The sequence below is a fragment of the Aquila chrysaetos genome, chromosome Z (genome assembly GCF_900496995.4).
Source record: "Aquila chrysaetos chrysaetos chromosome Z, bAquChr1.4, whole genome shotgun sequence".
NCBI lineage: Eukaryota > Metazoa > Chordata > Aves > Accipitriformes > Accipitridae > Aquila > Aquila chrysaetos.
Window position 1 is genome coordinate 86,183,962 of NC_044030.1, and position 27,621 is coordinate 86,211,582.

Here is a 27,621-nt window from a genome sequence, read left to right on the forward strand (position 1 = left end):
CTTTTGGAAATGTTGACCATGATGGGTTGTCTCTGAACAAGTGTTAAACACATACTTGGGGGTTGGAGGAGATGCCCCCCAGAGGTGCCTTCCAATTTACACCATTTGGTACTTCAGTGACATTTCTGCTGCTTTCCATTGTCATTTTGATATTAACTTCTCTTCCAACACGGCTCAGATGCAATCCAGATTAATGGAGTACCTGACTGATCATTCCACCTGAACTTAGGCACTTAATTTAGTCATCTGAAGTGCAGCACCTTAAGTGCTGCTTGGTTTAGTGATAAGGTGGCAGGCAGCTCCCGAAGGGTGGTTCAGATAGATGATACATCCTTCTCTGACCAAGTACTGGGATGCTTCAGCTATGTACATAAATTAATTGGGATGAACCCAACCTTGAATGTCCAGCAGCAGATTTATAACAAAGTTGAACTTTTCAGCTCCAGTAGTAAACAATAGTTGAGGCTGGACTAGATCCAGTGTCCTTCACTGTAGAAGAATATCCTTCTGCAGGTCTGTATATCAACTAAGGTACCATTTATAAATACATCTCACAGGAGGTCTTCAGGACAAGACTTTCAAGCCTCAGAGATTTGCCTTAAGCTTATCACTGACTGGTATAGTTTCTGGGAGTGCAGAGAATTAGGCAAATCCCATTGAATTCTGCAAATTCAGGCTGATTTGGGGGCGGAGAAAAATTATACTGAAAGTGTCCCACAGCTGCTCTGATGCTGATTCAAAAAGCCTAGCTGCAGGTCCCTAAAGCAAAAGTGCTTGTTGGAAGAACTAGAAAATAGAAAATACATTTTTATGTCTGAGATCATGTTTTCTGGAGCCTCGCTTAATGTTATTGACTGTCTGTAGGGAATGAAAAGTCTTTAATTAAACAGATGCCAATGGGTACAAAATTTAAAGGCCTATCCTGAATGACCCTTGTCATTAATCCTAAAAATCGATATAACGTGTTTGGTTGTCTAGTGACTTCTAGTCATTTACCTTTCCCAGATGAATTTGGTATCTGGGTCCCATGATAATTTCAGGGACCTCCAGCACTTCAAATTTTAAAGAAAAACATAATTAAACAAAAAATCGTAGAGATAAAACCAGAAATAATTACTGAAGATTATGTATTTTCACAGCTGGCTGGAGCTAGAGTTATTTAAGGCAACGTGTGATACCTGGACTACCCTTATATTTCTGCCAGTGTTTTAGAGACTTGGAAAGCCGAAAGCAGAAGCACAGATAATGTTCAATTAGAATTAATGAATAAGATCAGCCTTGGGGTACAAAATGGGGAAGAATTAAGCAGTGGGCAGGTTTTAAAATGCTAATATAATAAACATAGGCTGAGGAATGGGGCCCTGGAGTGGGATTGCCCTTGGTCTCTGGGACAGATTAACCCAGGGGAAAATGGCAGAGCGCCTTAATTTCTCATGAAATGTCAAATTTTACTTTTTCATCGGAGGTGTGAGCCATGAGAAGTGCCTCTGTGTCCATTTAGATAACCTAGCCATATGTGTGAGAAACCCCTTATTTTGAGGCTGCATTTGAGCCTTCCACCGGCACCTGCCTGGGACATCGGGGGAGTTGCCGTCCTGTAAGGCGCAAGTTCTGGATGCGTTATACTGAATAAACGAGGAAATTAAAGGTTTTTTTTATAGCTGCCACAGAAGTACGTATATACAGTCTGAAGGCAGTGTGTAGTCACGGCACGCAAGAGGTAAGAGTAGAGAATCACAAATTAGTTTTGATGCGTATTTGTTTAAATTTGAAAGTCTACCTGTGGGTCTTCATGCTCCATTTTTGTTTTCAATTAAGCTTTACAGTCACCAGGACCCAGCCACTTCTTTGATAACTAACTTAAGAACAGGGCCAGAACCTTCCCTTCTCATTTCATTTGAACTTCTCCCAGGGACTTAATTGGAGACAAGGTCAGTGCACATTCATATTTCAGGTCTTCTCATAGTCCTAAACTTCACCAGTATGTGATCATTAAAATACAGTTTTACAAACCCACATTTTATTAGCATTCAGCCCCAAACTTAGTGATAGGAGATATATTCCTATAATCAAAAGGAAAAGTAACACACTTTTGTGAATAAATGGATGTAACAAAGCTTAGAAGTACTTCAGAGTGCCAGTTTTGAGTAGGACACAGAAAATGCTTGCAATTCGGTGATGTTGTCAAAGAAATAAGTTTTGTCAGCAAAACTTAAGAAGGTATTTCACGGGGTGTGCTTTTTGTTAGAGAAAGAAAAGAAACAGAAGCAACTAAGTTTTACACGGAGAGGCAGCAATGTCCCTCCCCATAGCTGCTATCTGCATTTCTTGAGAGGGGGCTTTCCTTCCCTTGGATACTGCTCTGCAATGCTCTGTGGTCCTGAGAAGCGGGATGGGACATGTCCTAGCCTAATCTGAAAATTTACAGGGGCAGAAGTGTTTATTTTTAAGATCTACAGCCTGGCTGATTGTCCCTGCATCTTCTGATGTCTTGTTTCCCTGGTCTTTTTAATAGGATTATTCATAATCATCTTCCATCCTTGAGCAATTCAACAAAAGCTTTATACTTGTTTGTGGAATTTACCTCGTTTTAGCTCTTTGCTCGTGATCCTGTCCAAATCCTTTCCCAGCCCTCTCTCAATGCCCGCAATTGGGCTCAGGGAGCTGTTCCAGCACATGATGCACACTGAATAGCACCAGATGGTTCCTTTCTTTTCCAAAACTCACTAACTAACCTCTATACCCAAAATAGCGTCCGAATTAGGCCTTTAAATCTGAGCATTTCTGCTGGGAAACTCTCTTTATGCTTTTTACATAAGAGGCCCAAAGAGATGCTCTCCGGGTTAAGAGTACGTCATGAGAAGCTGGTATGCTTTGCGCTCCTGTGTTACCTTACCACAGGAACCTTCACGCACGTTAAGACTCGCAAACCTCTGTCGCAGTTAGTATTTCAGTAGTGTTGTTATGAAAACGTGTAATTTGCAAAAAGGAAAGCGTCAGTGGCTTTATACAAAAATCATACAGAGAATTGGCATCGAAGCTAAGACAGGCTCTGGCACTCAGGTGACGGACACAGGAACTCCGTCAGTCTCCAAATGCAGCGTGCATCTCTCCGTTGCATATGTTATAACAGGAGGAACCTCCTTTACTGCTGCAGGAGCATAAATATTTAATAAACAAGTTTAGGGATGCATTATTTCATTGTGCTTTTTTCATTTCCTCCTTTTGTTGTTTGTGGCAGTGGTGGTGTTGGGTCGGTTGTGCTGATGGGCAGCTAACACCTTCCTCCAGAGAAAGAGGGAGTTAGCTGCCTTTGAGGGATCTCTGGGCAGCTCCTGATACCAGCACAGCATAATAAGGGCGCGTGCATTAACATTGGAAATGGAATATATTTTTTTAAATATTCTTGCAATTTTATTTTAATCTGAATCTTAATAGCCTAATTATTTTGAAATTATTGTGCCCTTTGCTTTATAAACTCTTAATCACGAGGCTCTCAGGCAGATATCGTTTAAGTAATCAGTATTGGTATAATCAGTAATTAAAGTGATAGCCAACTACAGGTGCTGCTAAGTGCTAATCAATTAAATGCGTTTGTAATTGAAAACTTGATTGAAGTATTGATAGTTGCTTTGATCCCTGGGCCTGTAAAGTTCCAGTTCGTTTTCTTATAGTTGACTGAAGCCCTTTACGAGCTTGCAATATTTAGCAGGTGTTGCAAAGGAAGGAGGTGAAGTTCAACCTTTCCTTGCCTGATACGAATAAAAATTGTACTGTGGATCAGAAATGGTTTTGCCAGCTGTTGAATGACTTTAAGGAGTTTGTTTGCATGTCGACAGGCAGCTCTCTGCGGGTGGGTTTGCTGCCTCGGTACATCTGATGTTGGCAAATGTAGAGGCAACGCGGCAGCCCTTGAGCAGGGACGGGACTCCTGCCTGGCCAGGATGCTGCCAGCAGCATCCGTGTCCGTTCGCCGGTTGGCATTCCGGGGGTTCATGACTCCATGTGCCCTGGTCACTCAAACCCGGAGCATCCTCAGCGGAGGGAGGAAGAGCTGAGAGCGACCGTTCATTGTGAGTAATTCTGTCATTGGCAGGAGGAAGAGTTAAAATGAAAAGAAATATATTGCTACAGCTATGGAAATATTTTGTAGATGGGTTTTCCTACTACAGGGGTTGATTTTCTTAATGAAAATTTTCTAGCCCAACTCTGAAGGAGATGTCAAAGCTTTGAAAATCTCCATGAATATGATGTTCTTTAAAAAAAAAAAAAATCTTTTCAAGTTAATGGTGTGTCTTAGTTACTTCAAAAGGTATTGTTTTCAAATGTACTTACAATATTAGTACGAGTTAGTTTTAGTTGTGTAATGAAATGTCTAAAAATGCCCTAAAATATCTAAAAACCCCTAAAAAATCCCGTAAGCAATGACTTTTTTCTGCTTAATAAAATGAGAAACTGAAAGCAAGATTCACCTGTCCTAACTTTGACTTCTAAAAGTCAGATATCCGTGGCTAGGCCAGCTGTCCCGTGCAGTCGGGGGGAAAATGGGCAATTCTAGGGGCAGGCACTGGAGGTGAATTTCTTTGGACATTCCTTTTTCTCACCAAAAACTATAAAAAGAGCCTGATGCATTAAGTGTCTAAACTTAGCTCAGAGGAATCTCCACCAATTTTGAAACATTAAAATTTTTATAAATGTTGGTCTAAGCATACTATTTTGAAATGTCCATATGTCACCCAGCTAAAATCCACTTCGTTGCACTATCCATGATTATTTCCAAAGTCTTTTTTAAATATATAGAACAAAGTTTTGGAAGCAGTTGTGCCTTAGAAGTTTCTACATTTGCAGAGAGAGAGGAAATTATTACTTTTTTCATTATTTGTTTTCAAACCTCACTATTTTCTGTTTGTTTTGTTCCTTTGCCACCATAACCAAGTATTTGCCTGAGGTTCCTGACTCTTCTAAGCCTTGTATTTGGTTATGTTTCATCTTCTCTTCCTTTCAAGTTAGCGAAGACACCCAGAGGCGTTTTTTATCCTTAAGTTTTTTTCCCCAGTATATCATTACTATCGCTTTTTTTTTTTTTTTTTTTTTTTTTTAAACTGTGGTGATCAAATGGTTTAAGTATTTGATCATGCAATTTTAATATAAGAGCCGTTTGGAGACGTAGCTCAGAAGAGAAATACCCTGAGGAGATAATACTGGCTGAAAAGGTCTTCATACCTTAACAATCCTCCCGATTTTTTTCTTCTTCTTATCTTCTCTTGGGGCAAAAAAAGTGGTTTTATGAAACGCTATGCTTGGGGACTTCAAAATTGCTCGTATCCAAGGCAACTGCCAACAGCCTCAACATGTATTTGTAAATTAATTTGCAGCTTACATGTTGGTTGTAGAAGGAGAGCCCCTTGCCTGTGGGGCGGTGGGAGGGGAGGGGGTCCGAGGGCAGCAGGAGAGGCTGGGAGAAATTCAGCTTTTGTGTTAAGCACCTTCCTCTGTCACTCATACACGTACCGTAACAGGTTTGGATGCTTGAGAAAAGAGCCTCTCTGGTGACTACAGCTTTAGCCCTACTGCAAGCCCAGGAAATAAAGTCCAGGGCTGTGCCCGAAGGCGTGGGACCCAAGTCCAAGAATCATGTTACTGGAAGGTAATTTAGTGAGGGTCATAAAAGAGCAGAACCGGTTGGAAAAAATGGATCCAAACCTCACCCCTTCTGCTCCTACACTTGCAACTCAGCACGTGAAAAATCCTGTCGTCTTGACTACTGATGCTTTCAGATGTTTCCAGCAGGACTTTGGGCGTTCACAGCACACACTGTGAAATGCTGTCCTTTTTCTTTCCTTGCCCTAGGCCTCCTGTATTTTTGCAAGGCACTTCTGTGTCCCACATGGGTCTAAGCTGACACGTCCACAGCTGGGAGCCTGAACAGCATTGTACACAAACACACGTTAAATTGTTGATGGTCAAGATACCATTAACAAATAATGGATCTTAATTTGTTCTCCCAGAGCGTTGAAAATATTTACTTAAAGCCTTTCAAAATAAGACACCCTTATTTCATGAAAAAACATCATACAGGATCTCTGTAGGTTCTATAGGTCTGGCTTCTAAGTAGTTTTGACTTTCCTTATGTCACAAAAAGGAGTGGTTTGGACCGGTTAAAGAATCACTTCCAATGGTATTAGCAAAAATTATTTAATAGGAATTTATATAAAAGCACGACTTCACAGAATTTGATAGCAAGATTCACTCTATTACCTAATTGTCGTGGTTTAACCCCAGCCAGCAACTAAGCCCCACGCAGCCACTCACTCACTCCCCCCCACCCAGTGGGATGGGGGAGAAAATCAGGGAAAAAGAAGCAAAACCCACGGGTTGAGATAAGAACAGTTTAATAGAACAGAAAAGAAGAAACTAATAATGATAATGATAACACTACTAAAATGACAACAGCAATAACGAAAGGATTAGAATGTACAAATGATGCGCAGTGCAATTGCTCACCACCCACCGACCGGCACCCCGCTAGTCCCCGAGCGGCGATTCCCCGCCCCCACCTCCCAGTTCCTATACTGGATGGGATGTCCTGTGGTATGGAATACCCCTTTGGCCAGTTTGGGTCAGGTGCCCTGGCTGTGTCCTGTGCCAACTTCTTGTGCCCCTCCAGCTTTCTCACTGGCTGGGCATGAGAAGCTGAAAAATCCTTGACATTAGTCTAAACACTATTTCGCGACAACTGAAAACATCAGTGTGTTATCAACATTCTTCCCATACTGAACTCAAAACACAGCACCGTACCAGCTACTAGGAAGGCAGTTAACTCTATCCCAGCTGAAACCAGGACACTAATACATGGATGAAACCCACAAAGGAAGACTAAGTTAGACTAAAATTAGGTATACAGAGACCGAAAATGCAATAGAGTAAAAGAGAAATGTACAGCAAAAAATTGAGTTAGGACTGATTGCTTGTGATTTGTACAGAGATTGAGAATGTAAAAAGGGTAAGGAAGACCCTCCCGTTGAGTCACAAGGTTCAGAGCAGACCCCCTTGCTTTCTAAACTCCTGTCAGAGTCTAGGTGCGGCTGGATCGACTCCTAGTCCCAGACTTGGGCAATGGTTTATATCTAAAGGGTTTATGAGTGCAATAGTAGCCTGAGATTCATTCACAGTTGAATAAAAATCATGACAGTAATTTAAGTATGAATTTGAAAGTATTACCTTACATCTTATAATATACTTGCTATAACTTATTTACTATAGACTGTTCAGGTTAGTACACACACGTGCATAAAGACACTAAGAGACAGACATATAAGAGAATAAAAGAGAGTAAAAGAGAGAGGAAAAAGAGGTATGCATGTTAAAAATTCCCCTCACGGTCAGTGAAAAGGTTCACGTCAAATGCTTTGGCATTTGTCTCAACGGGCGAAGGGTCGAGCCTCGAGGAGCGGAGAGAATCAGCCCCGGCCGTGTCGGCTTTCGGCGACAGACCTCCGATTTTGGCAAACAAACAGGAGAGTTTGGGAGCTCCGAGAGGCGTCCCGCTCGGGGGGGGATGCTGGTCCCAGCCCGCTGCGGTCCGGGAGAGCTCCAAGGGCCTCCCGTAGTACCGCTGCTTGTAGGTTCGGGAGGTGATTGACTTTTGCCATCAACAAATTGCTGGGATGCCAGCTGCGCTGGTACCATTTCACATGCAGATAAGGGAAACTCCGAGACCGAGAAGAACTCCAAACACAGATAGGGGCTGCTCCCAGCCTGTCAGGGAGGACTGTAATAACAAGGTCTCCAGGTCGTGAGGAGAGAGAACTGGCTGCAGGTTGTTATGAGAAGTGGCTATCTCTACTCCCGTCCCCCGCCTCCCTCCGCCGGGCAGCAGGAGTCCTTGAGACGCACAGCATATCTCCCTGTCTCGGCTGGGTAAGAGTTCCTGGCACAGCCAAGGGTCGCTTCGCTGCCCGGCTCCGTACACTCACGCGAGGGGCCAGCGAGCCTTCCCGAGTTCGCAGGGGGAAGGAATGCACCAGCACAGCTTACAGCGCTAGGGTAATAAGCTTCTGTGCCACGTGCATAGTATAGAATAAGTATTTCCTTGGAATTTGTCTTCTCTTTCAGGAGAGAACTCACACATAGCAAAAAAACAGTACAGTACCCTTTACTTCACCTTGGGATGCTTAATTTCATGGTGTAAACTATTATTTTGCAGTTTTGTCAGCTTAGCGCATCTTATTGCACAAATGACACATTGATTTTCACATTTTCTCAAGCACTAGCCTGCTTTAAAGTACACCTGAGGGCTAGACATATTTTTTAAATACTGTCTTTTTTAAGTCCCCTCTTAAGTCCTGCCTGTTTTTCAAAAGGTACCTGATTTGGGAGATAATACATGTTTTCTATGAGCTGTTCAGGTAGTTTTGATTTAATTGTTAGCAAAACCAGAGCCTGAATGCCTCTGAATGCACATTTCACCCAGAGGAGATTATTGAGGCCAAGATTAACAGCAGTTAAAAAAGCCACAGTTAGACATGAATTTTGGCAAGCACAGAAAGGCTTGTTCTCAGAGGCACAGGACAACTTCTGAATGCTCCTAGCAGATCTTTAGGATCCCTTCTGGGGGATGTATCGTTGTGTTCGGTGGTGACCAGTCTGACTTATGTACCCAGGTCCCAAGACAGGGTTTTTAAGGATGAAAGATGATTCAAACTGGTCATGAAACTTTCTATTCAGCGTCCTGGGGGCTTGTAATTATTTGCAACTGCATCTCGGGCAGTATATTGTGGTTTTGGCTATAAGCCTTGCTTCTGACAGGTCCAGCTTATTTATGCTAGTTTTTAAATTTTAATTTCTTCAAGCCTATAGTCCTATTTCAGCTTGCAACCTTAACTGGGGAACGCTTGCCATCTGGGTGTATTGAAACCACTGATACTTCGGAGGTGCTGTAGTGTTGGTTTATTTTTTTTATTTATTGCTGTTCTTAAGAATATTTAATGTGTGTCACTACAGCATTTGACAGACCTCAGGTATCTTCAGTGCCCATTGCTATTACTAATAAAAGCTAAACAACACCAGTAGGAGTATTTAAGATACAAAAAAGGCCAGTAACCTTTTACAATACTTTTCCACGTTGTGTTCCAACCAGGACTAACAGGTTCTTAAAATCCTCTTGAAGCTGGCTTCGTTTTATGGTTTCCTTAGGAATGCTGGTATAACAGAAAGGAAATACTTTCTTTCTGTTGGTTACCTTTCGGATAGAGCATGAAGGATTAGAGCACTAGTCATTACTGTTCTCTCTTAAGCAGAAGAAAGGACAAGAAGCCCGTCAGAACCTTAGTCATTGATTTTCCTGGTGCAAAGGGTCACATGTTAAGTACTATTGATAAAAAGCATCGTTGCGGTGTCCATGGAGACCAGGTTGAGGTGAAAGTGAACTGTTACCGTTACGGTGACAGCTTTAGGTGGATCTGTAAAGAACCTGCTTTTTCCTCTGATCATAAGGAAGATCTTATTTATTCTACCTTGAGCGTTAGATCAAACCCATTGCTTCTGTGAGACCTGCTGTGCGGGGAGATGCAGTCAGTGTTGACTTCAAGGCAGAGGAAGGGATATTTGGGGTCTCATAAAAACTGTGCAGTGCTCGCAGGTGTTGCAGCTCCAAGTGCTTGGATGCTTCTGCTGGAACTCTTGTTTGTCTTTTTTAAATCAAATTGGTGTCAAGTTCAGGCTAGAAGTAGTATGGCTGCAATAGTTCCTTATATCCCTAAAAACTACGCCTGTATAAATCTCACATCTATAGGTCTGTTAAATGGTTGCTGACTGGCCCCATCGAGGGGTTGAACCACCCCAGTGGCAGATCCGTTGCTTGAGTATTGTTCTATTTGCCAGAAACTCTTTTCTTTGTGTGGGTGGACGCTGGCCTGGAGAGCCCTTCCTCTGAAGGAGCAGAACCAACACTAGTGGTGCCTCTCCTGGAAGGCAACAGGTTGTCTTGGGGCCTCGAGCTGGTTTAGCTCACATGTAGCTCAGCAATCTTTTCTGTTTGAAATAAATTGACAAAATGGAGCCTGTGGTTTGGAAATAATGGTGGACCACCCAAAGATCCGCTCAAAAGTCTGGGTCATTAGAAGGTCTTCCAAATTATGGGATTTCTTTCAAAATTCACTTGTGGTTTCTATCAGCTGATTCAGTTCTAAATTTTCTGTAAGCGGCACCTTTGGGTAAAAGTTTGTGTTACTGCACTTTCCAAACTGAAAGACCAGTGTGATTTGTCCCTTCTGGTGAGATTTTTCAATCCGGAAATCATTCCTGTAACCATCTACCTGCATGAGCTGTGCGACAGGTCCCTGAAAGCATTCCTCTTCCTCCCTCCCTTTATTGTTTCTTCTCCATATATATTTTTTTTTTCCCCTGGATGGGGGCAGATGGGATTTCAGAAGCTCTTTTCTTGTTGCTCTTGGAAGGGGCAGGGGAAAGCTGGAGTTGTTCTTTCTTACTCTCCACTGAGAAGAAAGCAGAGCATTTGGATATTTTCTCTACCTGGGTAATGGGGCAGTCAGTGTCTTCTCCTTGTAGCTGGGCTGGAATACACAGAGATGCCGAGGTCTCCACGATGGGAGCGTGGCTCAATGTTGTGCAGAAATCAGAAGAGTTGGGAGCGCGCCAGTATCGAACAATGAGTTACCTGTAGACATGCTCAGAGCTGTCAACAGAAATATGTTTTAAAGCTGCTCTCTGGGTGTTTGCATTCTTCCATAAACATTTTATATGTAGGCAATTTCAATATGCAAAGTGACCAAATCTGTTTTTAAAACAATCGCTCTCTGGTTTGAAAAATGGAGTTTGTTCTGCCCTAATGCAAAAAACTCAGCATTATTTCACTCAGCAATGAAAACCTGAAGTATTGATTTTGAAATGTATAATTGATTGTAACAATAAATCACTGGGCAGTATATGTGCAAAATTGATTTTTCTATTGCAATAATTAATTTGATATGTGCTATAACGTATTTATGCAGGGACTAAGCAACTCAATAATGGTAATAAATTGTGTTTGGTCAAAAACTATCCACTGTGATGTGGTTGACTTTTCTCTTTGTCTAAAAATTTGCAATACAGTGCTGTAAGAGATAGTATGGATAGAATTGTGCAATTGTGAGGCCTTGCTCCATGAGAAACACTTAATACCTTGTATTGGGTTGAGTGGAAACACTAGAAGGATTGGAGACTTGTCAGGAACAGCTGGTACCCAGATTGTTTTAGCAAAGAAATGTTAATGTATGATATCAGCTCTCTTATCAGTCCAGCCCAGTAAATCTGGTGGTTTCTCCTGGACAAATTGATAGAAACTGTAATAAAGAATAAAATGAATAGACATATGGATGAACATGATATGACGAAGAGGGATCAATACAGCTTTTGTGGAGGGAAGTCCTGCTTCACGTGCCTATTAAAGTCCTTTGAAGGAATCATTGAGCACCTGGGCAAGGAGATCCAGTTGATATCATTGGCTTGGGTTTCCTAAAGCCTTTTGATAAGATCCCTCACAAAAGGCTCCTGAAGAAATGCAGTTGCTGCAGCATAAGGAAAAAGATCCCTTTGTGATAAGCAACCAAACAAAGGACGGAGAGAGGTGTTGGCTTGTCTCAGCTGAGGACCGCTGGCGGTGGAGTTGCCCAGCGATGCATGCTGGAGTCCACGCTGGCTAGTGCACAGGATGGAGAGTGAGGAAACACGGGTTAACAATTTAGTGTAGCAAAAGTGAAAGCTGATTGCTAAAAATCCTTAGAACGCTGAGCGAGTGGGAGGTAAAAGAGTAAATGAAATTCCATGTGGTTAAATATAAAGCAATGCAGAGAACACATGCGTACCCGCTGCTGTGCGCCGAACTAGCTGCTGCTGCTCGGGAAGGAGGTCTTGCTGTTAGACGTCTGGAAGCACAATGGTCTGCAGCGGTAAAAGCACCGCTGAGCGTTGGGGTTTATTGGAAAATGAACAGGGTTGAAAAGAAAACGATCGCTGCAGCACTGCACAAACCTGCCATGCACCCTCCGCCAAAGACGGGAAAGAAGAAAAGGTACAAGAGAAGGTGACAGGAATGGCCAAGGACATGGACTGGCTTTTGTATCACGGTGACAAAATTCCTTCAGACCTTTCTCCAAGGGGAGAGGTGGCAGAGACGGGTGTCTGGCCATGTAGGGATGTGTCGGGACACGTCAGGAAGGGAGAGTTTCAGTTTGGGCTATTAGGCTGAGCTAAAATCCCTCATACAATCTAGGCTAGACAAGCAGTATTTAGAAAAAGTAAGTGATTGGTCTTGGTTAATTGTATTGCTGCTGACTCTGACGAATGGCTCAACAAAAATTCTCTTACATGTTGGGATCGGCAATAAGTTTATTCCCAAGAGGTTTGACTCTCTTTACTGCACCCTCATTATATCAATGTAATGCCTCTCTGAATGTCTGTGGAATTAAAATGGCACAGAATTGTTAGGGCTGCTCAGGTTGATATTTGTATCCTACGGTCAGAAAGAGGTGACTTTGGCACTTTGGGCTGAAAAGCGAAATGAGTTGCAGTGTCTACTCAACCCCAGAGCTGATGTTTCTAGTACCGTAGGTATTCTAGTAGCCTGTTGAAATGAAAAATTCCTGAAAAGGGAGAAAATTTACTATATAAATCCATTGTCTATATAGCCATCCACTGCCAGAGAATGCACGGTTTTCTTTATCCCAATGTGAATCTTTTTAGATTTGATACGGTTTTGTTCTCAAAGTAACAACTTAGTTGAATACATGTTGTTATTAGAAAAACATAGCCTTTTTTCTTTTTCCTTTTTTTTAAATTCATTTTATGTGCCTTATTTCTGTCGTTTCTTTGAAAAAAAAAAATCAACAATAATATCTCTTCTTTTACAGAGCATCAAAGTTAGCTGGTTGCCTCCACCACCAGGTACTCAAAATGGATTTATTACGGGCTATAAAATCCGACATAGAAAGACTACCCGCAGGGGTGAGATTGAAACACTGGAGCCAAACAACCTCTGGTACTTGTTCACAGGTCAGTGTTCACATGGTACAGCCTTGCAAGGTTTTGATGAATTAAATGCTTTGGGAATAAAATATACTTTCACTTCAAGGGAACATTGATTTCTTTGCTGGCAGGTAGCATTTATTGTGTTGTAGGAAGACAGTCTTTATGGTGTTTCTTTTAAACCAATCTTTTCCTTAATGCTTTTATCATATGTTTGTCTCCTGGATTTTATCATTAATGAATTTGAAGCCCCATTTCTTGTGTCCAATATCTTAAGACTTGGATGGTTTTTTAGAGCACTCAGTCAACATCTCCTATTTTCTCATGGGTGCAAAAATAATTGATTTGCCTAGTTTCTTTTCCAAGATTTTCAGTGGAAAATATCTCCTCACAGAATAAAAAGTGCAACAGTAGATTATAGAAAAACTATAATTGCAACGAATGAAAGTAGCCAGATGAGTATTGTAAGGGTTACAGTGAATTCTAGTGGGTGAAAATTACTTTCACCTGGGTTCTTGCATTGTGCCCAAGACATAACTGAGAAAGCAGCAAAGCATCAAGGGAGAAAATTAAACTTTGACAAAGTCAGTGGTACATTTGCCACTGAATTCAGTATAACCGTGATTTCACCTCAAGTGACCTGCTTTATGTTTACTTCCACATGTAAATCTGTGAGAATCAGAAGTAATTTTGAATTGTATATTTCAGAATAAACAATATCAATTTTCTGTTTTGGAAGGAAAAATGGTATTTTATTTCAAAATTGAATAACAGCAAAAGTAGAACACTTTTATGAGGAAAACTTTAAATACCGAAATCTCAACTTGGTCATCTAACCTAGGCTCTTGACCGAAGTCCCCATGGGACCTGTTGTGAAGGCTACATAACTAACTGATGGCTGCACAACAAACGAGTACTTTCTGGGGAGCGATAGTACGTTAGACAAGTTGGAAAGGATCTATTTTCTGGTAGATAAAGTAGAAATAATGATGAAAGCTGCTCAGATGTTGGAGTTGCTGCTGCTGTGACAGCTCAGAGAAGAAAACATCGCGATGCAGTCCGAGTCCCAGAGCGAAGGCACGTACCTCCGTAGCTCCACCACCACCGTCCCCGCGGATCCCATCCCTGCGGATCGCACCCTCGGCGAGGGGGAGAGGCTGCGGGAGGTTAAAGCCTCCGTCTGCCGCCTGGGAGCAGAGCAGGTTAATCTCTGTTGCGGCGGATCCCCGCGTCCTGAGCTAACTTTCTTTCACATGAATTATTCCGGGCTTGAAGAGCTGTGGGAGTCCTGGTGGGACTGTGGGCTGCAGGCAGCCCCAGCCCTCCTGCCTGCCCCGGCTGCCGATGCCTCCGTGCAGCCCGAAGGGAAGTGCTTTGTTTTACGGAGCTTGGGAATACGTGTTTTAGAAAGCAATTAAGAAAAATATCCAGATCTCGTTATTACCTGCTGCATGCATATTTTGTGATTGCTGGAGACCGAGCTGTGTGGCTCTTCTAAATGGACATTTTAAATATTAACATGTAGGCACTTCACATCTTTGCTGCAATCCTATTTAGTAGGCAGGTGCTTTACGGGATAATAAGAACATCTGCAATAGCAAAGGAGTTTAGAGTTACAGTGCAGGTTTTTAAATAGCTGCTATCAATTTTAGAGTAGCCTTCCATGTCAGCTAAATGTTAAACTGCTCTTTTTAATTATGAGTGTTCCTCTCCAGAGAATGTTTGCAATTAAATGAAACGTTTTTTTCCTGTGCTTTGTGGTCAGTATAGACTGAGCAAAAAGATAAACCTATATCCCCACCTCAGGGACTTGGAAGTCCTGTGGCACATTCAGGAACACTGCAGTAATTGTTTTCTGATGGCTTTAGCCACAGAGGAAAACGTCTATTTCTGAATTCGTGCTTATTTCATAATATTGGTAAGACTTTATATTTTTTGCCTGAACTGTGTGCTCTGAAGCTAATCAGGAGCACCGGAAAGCAAAACACTCGTCGCTTGCTAACCTAGTTCCTAGCCTGCAAATTTTATGCATAAGGAGAGTGTACCTGCAGTACCCTGCGTGTTAAAAGCAGTGAGCTGCTTTTGTGAAGTGTGCAATTAAGAGATTAGTTATGTAAAACAAATCTTCATTTTTCTACTATTTGGACTTCTATTAATTTTGTATGTATGAGCGCAACCGATGGGAATTACGGCCCAAACTAGTCCTGGGCCGGTGCAGCCCTTAGTCAATTTTTGAAACCTTTTCTTTTGGTCAAAACTCTCTTCTCCCGCGTGTCTAACGACCTCCCCCTGGAGCCGTTCTGCTACACCCCTGCCCAGGCATTGCTCGGAGGGTGCTGCCCATACGACATCCCCACGTACGTGGGCCGTATAGCACAGTCTGCAAACCGGGCAGCGAGACACTGCGTGGGGCTGCGGTGTGCTGGGGGAACACGCTTCCATGTATTTGAATATGTATTTTGTATATATACATATATATATATGCATTTCTATGTATTTCCTTACATATGGCACATCCAGTGGACTATTACTAGAGATTTCATTTTATGCAAAGTCTATTGCAAACTCTGCTATTTTCATTAATCTGTTTTTCTTCTTTCTGTATGATTTTTGTTTGCTTTCTTTTTTTTTTTTAAACAGGACTTGAGAAAGGAAGCCAGTACAGTTTCCAGGTGGCTGCCATGACAGTGAATGGGACAGGTCCCCCCTCGGACTGGTACACAGCGGAAACACCCGAGAATGATCTCGATGGTAAATGCATCTCTTTTAAAAGCTGTTGTCTCCTAAAGCCTTCTAGCCGAGGGGTGTCACTGCAGTTGTCACCCAAGCCGAGGTTAGGGTGAGATACCTGGGCTCTGAACACCCACCAACAGATGATTTCTTATTCTCCTGGGTCCCGTATGCCTTGGGTTGTGTTTCTCTGTCGTCACCAGGACCAAGGAGTCGGAAACCTTTGTTAAAATAATTCTGTGACAGAATTTAGCTCCTGAGCATCACGGCCATTTGCTATAATACGGTGCAGTGAATCTGTAACTTCATAAATGATAAATGTAATCAATCAAAGAAACAATGGAAATGATGCCAACAATCCTAACAGTTCACTAAGCAAATATTCAAATAGGTCAAATCCTGTTTCCCAGCCTTTATTTGCAGATGTTAGAAATGCAGGTTGGCAACGGAGCTGAATAATTAGTGAAAGATGATGGGATGCAGATACCTGAAAACTGTGGGCTGTATAAATCAGTGCAGATGCTGACACAAAAGGGAAGAAAAACACTGAAATGAAAGGGTTAGATAAAATGACTGGAATATTTGAAGTAGTAAAGGAATAAAAGGAGAGTAATGAAAAAGTCTACCTAAAAAAATTAAACAGACTGCAAATCAAATGGAACAAAGAATCTGACAGATGGAAGCCACGGCAAAACTACAGACAATCCATAAGAAGCAAATACGTAGTAGAAAGGAGATGAATAGAAAATAAAAGAAAACTGATGAAAATTGCTATGATTTTTAAAACAAAATAAGTCACCTAAAAAGGATCAAAGGCAAACTGGATGAAAGAATAAATAAATAATCAATTTAAATGCACCATAGTACTTGATGTTGCCTTTCTTTTGACTGGCTGGATTTCCTTATGATTTCAAAATCAAGCCTTGCAAATTGAAGAATTTCTGCCTTTCCCTATGTCCAAATGCAATTTTCCAGCAGACTGGGAGTGACTGCAGTGCATGGCACGCAAAATGGGAGAACCACTACCTGTGGTTTCTCATCAAGGTTTTAAAGAAGAGGCGATGCTACTAGACGTGGTGTAACTATACCAACGGATCACAACATGCCGCGGTGCATGATGATATCTTTCTAATTATGCTTTGGCTAGACAGCAATTTGAGAAGTGATGTTGTTAAGGTGTAAACAGCTGACTTTTCACTGGCGAGAGTAAAAGATAAATTCTGAACACACCGCAGTATGCAAAAAGAAAGTAACACATGTGAGCAAATTTTCGTTTTGATTTGCGTTTAGTACACACGGCATTCCTTTGAAGTTTTTGTGCCCAAATACACGTGTGCATGCAAAGACGTTAATCGAGTAATCGCAGGAGACATGCGATGGAAGTGGGTGCATGCCGATAAATTCAAGCAAAGCCTTCTTGTTCATGTATTGTATTTACATGCATTTGCATTTGCAGTAGTGATGAATTATCCTCATGAAGCTGCAGCAGCCTGATGCTGGGAATGCACCGTGTTGCATACTAGGTACAAATGGTCCGATGAACCCTGGGGAAGAATCTACTTATTACTGTAGTTACGCAGAGCCCTGCAAGTGTCAGCTAACCAGGGGAGGGCTGGAGCACCGCCTGGTAACTGCAATTCCCTCTCTGCTGCTCTGGCTAATGCAGTTTCTCTTCCTTTCTCTGGAAGCTTGGTTGGCATCAGCAGCACAAAGACGAACAGTATCCTGGCGAACGGCATCAACTCCCAATGGATAGTCATTTTAATTACTGTCTTTTTTTAAAGTGATTAGAAATCTAAACATAGCTGCTTCTTCAAGGTTCCCTAGAAAGCTCGAATGCCTTTACTGACAGCTGGGAAGGTTTTAAATATTTATTTTAAGCCTCAAATTTTGTGCTTTAAAAAGAAAAAAAATAGAAATTGAAAGCAGTGCTTTCCCCAAAGGGTCTGTTTTAAATAGCTTGAGCAAGGATGCAAGAGAATCTCTGATCAACTTAGCAAAGGTATCCTCCAGGAAAATGGGTTTAGGATGCTTGGTTTCTGATTACTGCATTGAACAGATGGAAGCTGTTATACATATTAGATAGTGATATAGTTTAGCTTCAGCTTTAAATTAGTGCTCTAAGAGCATGACAAGCTACACTGCTATTATATTGTAATTTATACTGAAAAGTGATGGGGGAAATATGTGAACAAAATGGGATGAGTAAAAAGTACCCTGACTTTGTAAAACATACATCTTTGAATGTCTAAGAGAATTGCTAAAGTGACCCAAATGTAAAGCATTTTTCAAGCTTGACAGTGGAATTAGGGACCTTTAAGTAGCACTAAGTGTAGTATTGCCTGGATGGAAGACGTAGGTGCTCAAGCCATCACGTAGAAACGCAGCGAAGGACTCGGAGGCACGTGTGAGCAGACGTGGCATCCCGGGAGGAGAAGTCACGGCAGGCAGCGACACTGGACTTCAGCTTCCATTTCCTGCGAACCTAACCGTCCGTAAGGGAAGAGCGTAAGAAATGCAGCACCAAGAAATCTGGTTTCATGGGCACATCTACTGAGGAGCTCTCCTCCTGCGTGCCAGCCGCTGGTCTGTGGGGCTGGCTGACATCCACAGCTCGTGGGACTGAGCGCAGCATTTCCTTACAAGTACCCACAGATTTCCTCACCTGAGAGGAAAGCGAGAAACTCTTGGTGCAGTTAAGAGAGGGACTGTAAATTTGTCTCATTTGGGACTCAGGATGAAGAACTCATTTGGCACTACGTGTAGGAGAATGGGATCTCATGGTTGCTTCTCAAAAGTAGTTCTGGCATCACGTTCAAGCCCAGGAGATACAAAAGTAAATGTATTGATCTAGAACCGCAAGGGAACGGTCTGACAAAGAAAGCAGAAATATGAGATACGTGTTTCAATGAGTGACTCCTGGATATCCGAGTGCTGGAACACTGAAATCAGCAGAGCCATGCAAAGGCTGGATGGTCGTGTTTCCTGAAGAATTGATGGATTTAGATGTTCGGCTGTATGTTATGTTTGACAGAAGTCCTTACTGTGGAAAACATGCTTCGTTGTAAAGAGAACCAAAAAATATTTTGTTTGAGGGGAAAAAAAATTAGTTGATTCTAACATTTAACTTTGTATTTGGGATGTGAGCTACCCGACACAAATTCTAAAGTTCTGTTTCAGAATAAGAAAAGTGTTTCTTCTAGAAAATGTTTGAAAGTAAAGCTAATGAAAATGTAACTAAAATTGCTTTATACAGAAAGCTGAAGCAAAAAAATGCATCTTCAAAAAATAGCTGTGTTCATGAAATGTCAGTATTCAAAGAATAGTTCAAAAATGTTGTTCACCCCAGCTTCATTTTAGAGACTTAATTCACAAGAAGGGTACCAGAAGTTAAACCGCCTTTAACTTTTTGAAATAAGAAGTCACAATTTAGCTCTGAAATGCGTGAATCACATATTTGAATTGTTTGAAATAAAGAATATGAAATGTTTGAATAAAGTAGTTTTAACCTAAACGGCTGCCTAGAGGTATCTGTACTGCAGTTGAAATCTCTGTGTTGTGTCAGATGTAAAAATTATCGTTTGAGGCCAGTCGGTTCTTTGAATGCTCTGATCTCCTCTGCTGCCTGAGAATTGCTGCTTTTAGGAATTTTGAGGAATTTTCAGTATTGCTATGTTATCCAGCTTCTCATTTCAAGGCATCAAATTGTTATTTTATCTTTGGGGCTTGTAAGAAATGCTTCTGTCATTTGTTTTTCAAACAGCACTGTTGAGGAATAGCTGCTCAAGTAACTTTTGCTTCTGCATTAAAACAAAGTTTGGGAGTGGAGTGGGGGTAAATGGCAACTTAACCTGACTTACAGTGGCACTACTGGTGCAATCTGTTTCTTCTTTTTGTGAGTAGCAACTTTTCAGTGAATTTTCTTCAACTTTTAAACAAGACCCATGCTTTGCAATTTTAAGGAGTTGAATGCAAAGGACTTCTAAAGTTGCTAGGTGGTTCAGACTGGTAATGTACTAATCAGCCTTCCCTGAAGGTGCAGCAGGTTTTCAGACTACTCTAATGTGTTCATAAGAATTCAACTGAAAGCTCGTAAAATACCAAGGACACATGAATGGGACTGGTTATTGAAAAGTATTAATTCTTCTTTTTATTACCTTTTCCAAGGTTTACAGTGGGAATGCTTCACAACTGTGAAGTGTCTTTTGTTGGAGTTTACATCATCTTGTCCTTGTTGCCTTCCATATAAGCTTTCATCTATTATATTGCAAGCCTTTTTATTGGGGAAAAATAGTAACTTGTCTCTTTCTGCTCTCAAACAGACAAGCTACTGTGCAGCTCCTCTGAAGAGACTTGTGATATGGTAGATACCGGGTAAACTCAAACAAAAGGCATTTACTCATCTAACCTTTACACTAAAATTAGGCTTGTAGAAGGCAAATAGACTCCGAGTGATTAATTACTACTTAAAGTAATGAATTTTACCTGGGAACACCTGTAAATAAAATATCTCATTCTATTATTTCATTTTTGAAATGTTGGTGTATTATTTAAAGCAGCTTCAAAGCAAGAGATGCATGTCCAAGAGTTAAATTCTTGTTTTCATGGGAAAGAAACAGACTACTGCCAGAATATACTAGTATATTGCTAACAAAGTAAACGTTTTTGTTAAATAATCTGCGAGCGCAGGACGACTCATGCAATCAGCTGTTAGGATCCTGCTGAACTTGCAAATAGACTAGGGAAGAGAAAAGTTGTCCTCCTGGAAATTCTTTTGCAGGTCATCTTTCATTTTCCTGCATCATTTTAAATATCTGTCGTAGCCTTATGCTAAAGGTGGGAAGCACCAGGAGATACTCTGTTTAAAACAGGATGAGGCAGCTCGGTGCTCTTGGAAGGGAAGGATGTAGCTCAGAAATCAAATTGCATGTAAGCGCTGCATGTAACTCTGGGGCACCTGGTTGGGGTTTTTGTGCAAATATTTTAATCTAAACTCAAACCTTGAGTAGAATATTAATTTATACTTCTTTCTTTCTTTCTTTTTTTAATCCCAGAATCTCAGGTTCCTGACCAGCCAAGCTCTCTTCATGTCAGGCCCTTGACAACAAGTATCGTCATGAGTTGGACTCCGCCGCTGAACCCAAACATTGTCGTCCGCGGGTACATCATCGGCTACGGCGTAGGCAGTCCGTATGCTGAGACTGTGCGGGTGGACAGTAAACAGCGTTATTATTCCATTGAAAATTTGGGTAAGTAATTCTTTTCATTCATTTCATTTCATGAAAAGATGTTCCTCTGAGATTATGCTATTTTTGCAGGTTTATTTTCAGGCAATCACTGGTGCTTCCTTTATATGTTGCTTTCTTAGGCTGTTTCTGCATTCCATTTTACATTTGGTTCTACCTTCAAAACTCTGGACAGTCTCAAATATGTCAAATTTCTTTGATTAAATGCTCATTTAATTCAGTAGACCTTATTAAGTCGTGTGCTCCTAATACTGACTCCCACTTGTGCAGAGAGCTGGACCTAAAGATGTTATTCCCTGGGCTGCTCCCCCCATGTTTGAATTTAATGGCAATCGCAAAACTCGTATTTTGTGTCTGTCAAAATGGTGCCCAGAGAGAGGTGGTTATTCATTATTCATGGCAGAGCCTCTTTGACAGTTCATCTAAATTCTCAGCATGGTACACTGGGACCTGGATTCTTCCAGTGGTGACGGACCATTCTCCTAGCACTGGGAAAACAGTTCAAAGTTTAAAGGAAGTCAAAAAGTTTAATGGTTTCCTTGCGGTTTCTGCTTTAGCACTTCTATTCCAGGTAAAAATGGTAAGTTTTCTGCTTAGTATTCTGGGAATGATCAGCTATTACAGGAAAATTCATTAACTTAGTGGATTAGGGGTGCACAGCTAGACTAGTTATCTCAGTTCTATAGGGCCAAAACTCTTCGGTAGCTGGGGACGCTTTTCTTTGGAATTTGTGTTTTATAGCACCATGAAACTGCATCGTCCAACCTTTTTGCTGTTTCCTTGGGGGAAACCTGGAGAGTAGCGTAAACTGTTTTTACTGTTACTTCATCAAACAGCTTCTCTATGTCCAGGTGTATATTTCATGATGGAGGTATTTGCAAAGAGCCGTGCATAAACACTCCCAAATACTCAGTGAGTTCTACAGAAAAAGGCGGGTTTGATAGTGTTTTGTGCAAGTGCGAAGTTACTATGCAAAATGGAAAGATATCTGACTGGACTATGGCAGAAATTTTGTGGAATATAAAGATAAAAGCTATTAATAATGAATGAATGTGTCTAATAACTAATGGTCAGGATTAAGTGCAAAGTATTTTTTTTAATTCCAAAAGGGATTTAAATTCTCCCAAGCCTATTTTAAGTTGTTTCATATCTCTAATGAGTTTTCAGTTGAGTCTTTCGCCATTGTTGACCCAGAAGTACTAGAAAAGAAAAGGAGGTGGACAGAGCTATCTAAGTTTTACAGAGTTCCGAATGCTCAGCTCCCACTAAAAGTGTCTTGATTAACAACTGGAGAAACATCTTGGGTTTTGTGAAGCTTTAGTGTTTGTTTTCCTTCATGTATTAAATGACCAGTGAATGTATTTTCTCATAGGACCTCTGATAGCCACTACCGTCAGGTGGAAGATATGCTAGGAACAGCTTGCAGATACAAAAGCCTTCTCATAGGGTAACTACACTTGGTATCTGTGGAAAGTTGATGGTGTACTTCAGGTATTAGAACTGTTTCTGTGGATTAAAAGGGTTCTCCTATATTCTTGGCCCTGCCAACAGGCAGAAGTACATACGAAGTCCAGCAAGTCAGGAAGGGTGTTTCACTAATGTACTTTACTAACATACAGAAGTAACACCCAGACATCTAGAAAATGTCAAGAAACTATTGAGTGTATTAAATATTTAGTTATAAATAATTCAGTCACTGAAATCAGGGTTGGGTTTTTTTGCTGAATATCCTCCAACAGACTGAGGTTTCATGAACGTTATTAATTATTCAGATGGAAAGTATCTCTTCATTGTACATTTTTTGGTTTGATTGCAAATATTCAAAATGTGAGCACTGTAACTTAATTGTCAGTGTCCAGATAAGCTGCACGCATCTGGTCTCGAACTGGATAAGGATGCAAGCTCTTTGGTTGCAAATCCTGACGTGCGCATTTTAAATTCGACTTCTCCAAATGTTCACATGTACAACTTCGGAAATCAATTCCATGAATAATTGCATTAATTAAATTCCATCATTTAAATATCCACAGAAAATGAACCCCAGAGGGATGTGACCAAGGGCCCAGAGAAAGCTTTTAAAAAATTAGAACAGTTGCCAACACTTCCTACATTATTCACCCACTTTATTAGAAACCATTACAAGAAAATTACACAAAATGATGAGACAGAATTCTTTTCCTAATAAAAGTACTGTTTTCAATAAGGTTGTGAATCAAAATGTGCTGCTGGCAGAAATAAGGGGAAAAAGTACTTCCTAGATGAAATGAGGGGAAAAAATACTTCCTAGATGTTATGTGGACTCACCCCACCTGTTGTAAAATTTCCTATGAAACCTGTGCATGAGTATGGTATTCATTATCATAAATGTACTATGTGAAAGCGACAATGAAGTCTGATGTCTAAATAAATGATGAACTTCAGTGAGTTTTTCTCTCCCTTCCAAAGACCTCATCCCTTTTGATGCTCGTGGCTTTCAGCGATTACTTCCTCTTGGTTCCCCAGCTCTCCTTTGTCTCGTTAGACAGAGACTGCAGAGAGGTCACCCCACTTCGCCTCAATCCAGTCTGTGATGTATGTAGCTGGAAAATTGGGTTTTTGCAGCTTCCTGAAGTTCACTGCAGTTTTTCTTTTTATTGTTGCTTTGTATGCTGTTTTGAAGCACAGTGCAAACCTACGTATCATTTAGATTCTGGAGTCGTAGATGCTTTCATTAAAGAGCAATCAGATTTGTTTGACATCAGCTGCCTTTCAGAAATCCTGCCTGACTCTCACTTATAGTCACCGTTTTCACCCACAGATGCCCAAACCCAGCAATCCAGGTCCATGACAGGCATTATTTTACTGCTATAAGCTCGTGCTATAGTCCTGAGAGAAATGATGGGGAAGAACTGCTCTGTTAAAAGTACTGCCGTGCCGGGTTGAACAGGGACGTGAAACACCCTGACACCATACGTGTGCACATACATGCACGCCTGATCTTTTTCCTGGGAACGATTTTCTTCTGTCTGTGTTCAGACCCACACAAAAGCACCTCCTGGACATCTTTCCAAAGACCTTACAGTTGAGAGATTGACAAGAGGGATGCACACAGGTATTGAAAGTTGAAGCTAACAGCCCCCAGGCTGGCTCACTGGCTTTATTCCCTTCCCAGCATCTGCGATACGGTTGCCCTGGAAATTCCTGCCTTCGTGATCCCCCTTTGTTTGGCGGTTCCTGCCGTAGATGTGCGATAGGGTTGCTGTGGCAATTCCCACTTGTTGGATATGTAAGGCTGCAGTTCCTCGTGCTGGTATTTGTGTAGGTTTTGTTCCTCCTTCCCTAATTTGTTTGTGCAGCCACGGGTCGTTGTTGGCCACCTGCACGCACATTCTATGAATATGGATGGTTGGGTACCATTGTTATAAATGTCTGGAAATACAGTAATTTGTTGTAATTTGCATTTTTATGTGAAGTTCTATAATTCTAAAATCTAATCCTAAATGACTTACTACTATCATAAAAGTTGAGGCAGAGTCAGAAACAAAACTTAGTCCATGCTTTAAGCTCAGGTCTGTTGATGTTCTCTGCAGCCAGGCTGTAAAGAAGATGGGTAGCTTCACTTGTGGACGTAGTATGTCAGCGTTTGGTGGTGAAACCTTTGTGATAAGACAGAACTAATGATAAACTCTCTGACCTACTCTCTAGACTGGTTATTTATTTTACCCAACTTCAGACGTTTAACTGAGTCACCTGAGTTTGAGCCGTATCAGCCCATGTTACTTCTCTAGTCCCTCAAGCAGGAAAAGAACAGCAAGGATAGTTCAGCCCATTCAACAGCTCCATCATCTGACTTTTTCTCCCTTTGACCACGGCGGATGTCCGTAATGGTAACTTAGCCGTGGTGTGCGTTGTTACGCATCAGGATTTGCCATTCAAGAGCTGACGATGAAATTCCAAAGATCTTTGCACCTTCAGTGTGCTGCTAATGATCGACTAAAAATGCTTTCTGTGTAGTACTTACTGGTTTTGGATATGGGAGTCAGATACCGAAGTCTCTTTAGAAATCCTATCGGACACTTCACTGCACCTTTATAATCCTAAATACTTTTAAAACTCTGCTTGAAAGTACAAGGCTTGGAAGCAATGGACAGTATCCTTAAGTAGATCACCCACAGGGGAAGGATGGAGACCTACACGCTCACAGAGTGGTCTGCTTTTTAATTCCTTCCCTCTTGCTAATGCGAGTGTAACACCAATATGCGCAAGTTGTACAGCAGCTTTGCATCACATTTTCAGGTACTTAATTGGTTACTGCCTTCAAGCAAAACTTTTTTAATGCCTGAATGAGCCTGTACCCGAGCTGTTACAGCACTTGTCTGAGTAGTACACTTCAGCGACTGAATAAATCGCTTCAAAAACATGAAGAAAAGTACTCAGTCTTTCATAATAGTGATTGAGAACTTTATTCTGTGTGATGATCATCTTGAATACAACTATATAGAGGTAACACTTGTGCTCTAGAATGAATTAGAGTGATTTTCTTATGACTGAGTGGTCATATTGCCTTGGAGACACCTCCACAGGTGCAGAAGAATATAAGAATATCCAGAGACTTCAGCTTTGTCAGTGAAGAATTTGTTGTATTTTCTTTTTGTAGTGTATGAAAGATATTTGATGTCAATCTCATAAATTTCAGGAGCAAGCATCCCCTGCTCTCATTCAACCTTTTCTGTGACAGAGATCAGTGCTTGACTGACTCTGCAATGAATAATTCTAACAAGGAGACCCACTTCTAGTGAGCCACTTCAGTTTGTTTTCTTTCTGTTTCTTTTAATATTTTTTTAATTCTTTGCTTGTGATTATAAATGGCAAGGTTATTGGCTGAGTAATGGTTGTTTTAACAATATCGGAAGAATTCACAGATGCCAATTCTGATCTTTTACGCCTAAGAAGTAATGATTTCTGTACTGATCCAGCTCAGAAGGCGTTAAGCGTAGTAATGAACTGACTGGGCTCATGTCCATGGAGCTTCGTATTAAAGCTTACTCATGAAATAAAAGTTTAAAAGAAAAGGGAAGAAGTAAGCCAAGGAGATTTCTGTTTACTGATTCTGCAAACATAAACCCCAAAATATCTGAAACACCACACTAGCTGTAATAATTTGCATAAAACTTTTAGTATAGATCATAAAGCTGTATTTTTAATTAATGTATTGGAAAAATGAAACGTGGTAACTTTATCATAGCATATTCCGGTACATTATAACATTATCGTATCATGCCGGGATATTTGGATAACTCATTCTGGGATATTTTAACAACTTACTGGGATAATGGGAAAAGGTAGGAGGCTGACGTGAGAAGGGTGGTAGGCTGGGCGTAAGGAGACCCGGCAGATGACCGTTAGCCTCCCAGTGCTGCATGGTGTGGCCTCTGCCTTTGCTTTATGTTAGTGACATCCCAACAGCCAAAATGCTTTAAAAAAGCGTTTGAATAGTAACAATAGAATAATTCTGCAGCTGACGACAGGGTGTTTGCACCACGTGAGAGAAAGCAGAGAGATGCAGTTTTGAAAACCTGAGACTCAGTTTTAAGCTGATCACAAAAGGTAGTTCCTCTGGTGTCCATAATAATACTTCCATCTGTAAAATGCCCTAGGTCTTTCCATGAGAAAATGTGTATAAAAATTATTATTTTACAGCTATTCAAACCATTTAAAAACTAAACGTGATGGGAAAGCTGCACCAAATTCTAGAGTCTTACAGAAATGTGGACTTTCTTCTTCAGAGCACATCCCTTCCTCCCCCCTTACGTATTTGAGAAGAGAAGAACAAGGCGTAATTTTAGAAAGAGTTTTTAAGTACAGTTGCCTTTATGTGATCTAAGAAAAAGCTACATTCATCTCCCCGAGTGTTTAGGAATTCGTATGCACCCTCTTGAAAGAGTTTGATTGGGAAGCTGGAGTGCACATCTTGAAATATTATTTTCATGTCTCTTTTTAACTTGAACCTTTGATCCTCCTGGCCCAGCAATGAAAGCAAAGTGCATAATATGCAGCAAAATCTAGCAAAGACTTTTCAAAGTTACTCCCTCTCCTCCCATAAAGCCCGAAGCTACGCACATCTGAAAATTTTAAGCTCTGAAGAGAAAATCTAATGGATGTGAGCAATTTCTGCTTAATTAGTAGTTTGGAGATTAGAGCTACCATATGAATAATAAGAACGTATTAACAGCTCACACCGGTAAGTCATTTTATAATGCTGGAGGGGGTTGCACGGTCTCCCCTGGTCTATACAGACTGGTGCAAGGGACTCTATACGGCATGGTGGGAGCTTGACAGCCGGGGTGGTCTTGTCTTTGCGCGCCTTGATGCAAGTGTTACTGTTCAGGTGATGTGTGAGCATTTTGGATGGCACAGATGTTCAACTTTACAGATCCCTGCATTATTCAAGGAATAAAAGTAAAAAAAATCGACAATTACAAGTGACAAGAAATGAAGATAAAGCTTTTAGATCTGAATTTATATTTTAACAAACATACCAGTAGGAATACAAAGGGTTCCATCAAATTCACCTTCAATCTTAACTGCGAATCAGGGAGAGAAAGAAGGTTCTTCATTTTCTTTAATCTTTGCAGATGACAGT

At 41.1% G+C, this 27,621-nt stretch overlaps 1 protein-coding gene across 4 annotated transcripts in view; it reads left to right on the forward strand.

The window, feature by feature from the left end:
• The window catches only part of DCC (DCC netrin 1 receptor), a 573,034-nt gene that overhangs the window by 465,576 nt on the left and 79,837 nt on the right, over nucleotides 1-27,621 (forward strand). For all 4 annotated transcript variants that reach the window (XM_030005494.1, XM_041121032.1, XM_030005495.1 and 1 more), the window contains exons 13-15: nucleotides 12,909-13,050; nucleotides 15,664-15,774; nucleotides 20,808-21,002. In XM_030005494.1, the coding sequence (XP_029861354.1) occupies nucleotides 12,909-13,050; nucleotides 15,664-15,774; nucleotides 20,808-21,002 (448 nt within the window). The remainder of the gene's footprint in view (nucleotides 1-12,908; nucleotides 13,051-15,663; nucleotides 15,775-20,807; nucleotides 21,003-27,621) is intronic.